We start from the raw sequence: 3,465 nt of genomic DNA, 5'->3' as shown, positions 1-3,465 counted from the left end.
CTGATGTGAAGAGTCTTTGAATCAGGTTTCCAGCTGATAAGGAAGATGATGTCCATCTCATAGAAGTCTTATTCAAAAATTCTTGCACAGTGGGAACAAACAGCCTTTCAAGCTGTATTCCAAGATTTGCTGCTTCTTGATTCGATAGGAAACCTGTGAGCTCATTAAGATACCATAAAAGGAGGAGAGGGGAAAGTGAAAAAAAAAGAAAAGAAAAAACCCCAAAATAGCAAACCAAAACAAAGCAAACAAGGACAGAGAGAGTAGACTATGCTGCTTTGTAAGAACCACTCTGTTCTTCATCTCCTCTGCACTCTGACTGGTCTGAGAGTCAGTTGGAGAAATGGTGGAAAATCCCTCTATCTTGAAGAGCTGAAGTAAGTAACCCTTATCTTGTAGGACTGAAAGCAGGGAGGTTTAGATTAGATATCAGGAAGAAATTCTTCATGGAGAGGGTGGTGAGGCACTGGAACAGGTTGCCCAGAGAAGCTGTGGATGCCCCATCCCTGGAAGTGTCCAAGGCCAGGCTGGATGAGGCTTTGAGCAACCTGGTCTAGTGGAAGGTGTCCCTGCCCATGGCAGGGGGGTTGGAACTGGATGATCTTTAAGGTCCCTTCCAACCCAAACCAGTCTGTGATTCTATGATTCTATGACTTACCAAACAGAGGGAAAATACTATAAAGCTTTTCCAAAGTGTTGTTTTCCCCAGCAGAAGGGAGGGTTTTAAGAGCCACCTAAACACTGAAAACCTGTTCTGTGCTAGGCTTTGGTGACACATTCTGCTTGTCCACGTGGCTTCTTCACACTTGTCCTACTGCTGCAGGTCGTCTCCCTGTTGACTCTAAACAGAGTCTGTCAAACCCTCACTCGGAGTGTCTCTTTCTTGCTGCAGTTGTCCTGAAATCAGTTCCAGCACTGACACTTATTTTCGCAGTCATGCTGTTAGTAATTCCTCGTAACAAACATCCTGTGCTTTTAGCCATTTTATGGGGGCCATGTTTAATCCGTTCCATGTATTTTGCATTGTACCATCTTCGCTTGAAGCAAGATTGCCTGTTTTAACACAACGTAGAGGAGGGTGGAGAGCTTTCTGTTCTCTGTCACTAGGCCGCGGACGGCCCAGAGCATGTTACTCACAGTGGGGGTACTGAGACGCTGCTGCTTTTTCCCTAGTGGGTTTCTCTCAGTGTTTGGTTTCTATATGTCTCCGTTCTATTCTGAGTCTGTTAGGAGCTCCGCTGGTGTTTAACCAGCAGTAGAAAGTTCGATGTCAACAATAAATCTTCCCTCCACTCTTTCACATGCCTAGTCCTGCAGCGTTTCCCTCACCCGTTGGAATGACAGCAAAAGTCAACACAAAAAGTCAACACGAGTATGGCCTCATCCCTTTTCCTCTTGGTAGTGCCTTCCTTATCAGATTCCTGTTTCCTGATGCTGTGCACTTACTTACTTCAAGGGTAGGTCTATCAATATTCTTCTCTTAATAAACCTTACCAGAACGGCACATCCTGCCTCTTCTTTATGCAAACTTGTTTGCTGCTTGGTAGTTTTCATGGATTCTGCATCCATTATGTTACTCTGAGAAGCATGAAATGTCATTATTTGTGTATATGCTAACAAACTACAAATGCTGTTACCAATTAATAAAATTATCGAGCCCTTAATGACAGTCGAGGCCACAATACTTGATTCTTTTAATCACTTACGTCATAATTTATCAATTTACTTCTCAATTATTTGAAGCAAAACATACTACAATAGTGCTTGCTAATATTCCCCTTGTTCCTATTCTTGGAAAAGATTAAAGAAACAGGCTGTTTGGTTTTCATACTGACCTCTAGTTGTTGTCTAATAATTCCTCCCAGGCTCGATAATCCTGTGTACAATCTCCTTCTGTACAATATGTCAGTCTTGGCATACCTCTGACCATCTGTGTTATCCTTCTCTAGGCCTTGTAAACTCTTGCTATGTCTTCTTTAGGTTAAGGCAACTAAATCTGGGTCTGATGCTCTATTGTCAAAATTTGTTGTATTAGTTCACAGAGTGCTCAAAAATCCAGAACGAAATAAAAGACGCCCTTTCCCACTCTGATGATAGCTCTTGTCAGGGCAAGACTTGCTCTTGCATTTCTCTGTCTCTGGGTTTATTTGGAGTTCTAATTTTTCTTGAAGCATTTGAGATCTTTTTAATGTTTCTTAGAATGCTGTATGTTTTCTGGGCACGGTGATGATGACAGATGTTGAGCTACTGAAGAGAATTAAGGTTTTGATAGTGCAATAGCAAAGTGAGGGAGAAACTGTGAGGAAAGCTGGAAAGTTGGTGTTTCTTTTGTTTGCTTTCAAGCTCAAAATGTGTGTGCCATAGCTTTACTAAATCACCCTTGAAGTAAGAGTGTGTATACGTGTGCATGTGACCAACTCTTTGACAGTGTTCTGCGGTTCCTTCATGACAAACACCAGAGAAAGGAATGATTTGATGGTTGCCTGGAGGATGGTGCTTCTGATCATGAGAGGGAAATGAGCCAACAATTTTTGAGAAGAAAAATCCAGTGAAATTTATTAGGCTGTTGAACCATTTCCCTAAGGGAAGGAATGCCAGTGCCGTCACTCTCATGCAATTCAATACCAAGCAGCATGTATTATTTAATTATATGGTGAAAAAGGAAGGAATAAGATGACTTGATATATTTTGGCTGCTTTCACCATCAAGGATTCAGTTGTACCAAACAGAAAGAGGTAGATCCTGTGAGAATAAACAGCTGCAAGAGCATTTTTTACAGTGCTCATGTTGTATAGAAAGCTGTTTTATTGCTAGAATTCTAGCTAGCTTTGGTTAGCGGGGCTGTATGCAATTAATTCCCAAGTCAGTGGAATTATTTGGGATTCTTTTTAGGAAGCATGAGTGAAAAAAAGCCTTTGGCCTGGGGACCTAAGGTTTAAAGCATAAATTTTAGCATCAACATCTATTGCTACTCAGTAGGATGGCAGAGAGAAAAACAGAGAAGAAAGCACAAAAACTGAGGAGTGGGGAAAAATAAAATATGACTTAAACTGTAGCATTTAATATGGGATGCCATCTTGTGGAAGTTTTTAATATTTCATGTCTTTTTTCAAATCTCTTGCAAGTCTTCCTGACTAATTACACTCTTCAATCACTGTAGGTAATCCTGTTGGCATATAGCAGCCTTGGTCTTTAACAGCCACTCCATCACCTTATTTTTTATGTAATCTGAACTTTCGATGTAATTCAGGGATGGAGAAATCTTACTTTGGGTTGTAAGAAAGGTATGAAAACTTGCCTTGATTTGCCCAGTGGGCCTGGGAATCACCCAGAGTGAGCGCAAGTACTGTGGTGTAATTGTAGTGCTGCACTAACGCGTGCTGTCAGGAATCTCTGAAGGGAACTGCGGTCGCATTGTGCACTTTGACATGTCAACCCAATCACTAAGGCAGTTGGAGAGTCGTC

General features: G+C 41.5%; 1 protein-coding gene across 1 annotated transcript in view; it reads left to right on the top strand.

Annotated features, from left to right (window-relative positions):
* The first annotated feature begins 1,337 nt into the window (after positions 1 to 1,337).
* TSPAN9 (tetraspanin 9) overlaps positions 1,338 to 3,465 on the top strand; it is a 10,014-nt gene continuing 7,886 nt past the window's right edge. Inside the window, exons 1-2 of the mRNA XM_010158394.1 lie at positions 1,338 to 1,457; positions 2,036 to 2,218. Of these exons, the coding sequence (XP_010156696.1) occupies positions 1,338 to 1,457; positions 2,036 to 2,218 (303 nt within the window). The remainder of the gene's footprint in view (positions 1,458 to 2,035; positions 2,219 to 3,465) is intronic.

Source organism: Eurypyga helias, unplaced genomic scaffold (genome assembly GCF_000690775.1).
Source record: "Eurypyga helias isolate BGI_N326 unplaced genomic scaffold, ASM69077v1 scaffold14509, whole genome shotgun sequence".
Lineage (NCBI taxonomy): Eukaryota > Metazoa > Chordata > Aves > Eurypygiformes > Eurypygidae > Eurypyga > Eurypyga helias.
The sequence above is the reverse complement of the archived record's forward strand: the minus strand, read 5'-3'. Positions and strand labels throughout refer to the sequence as shown.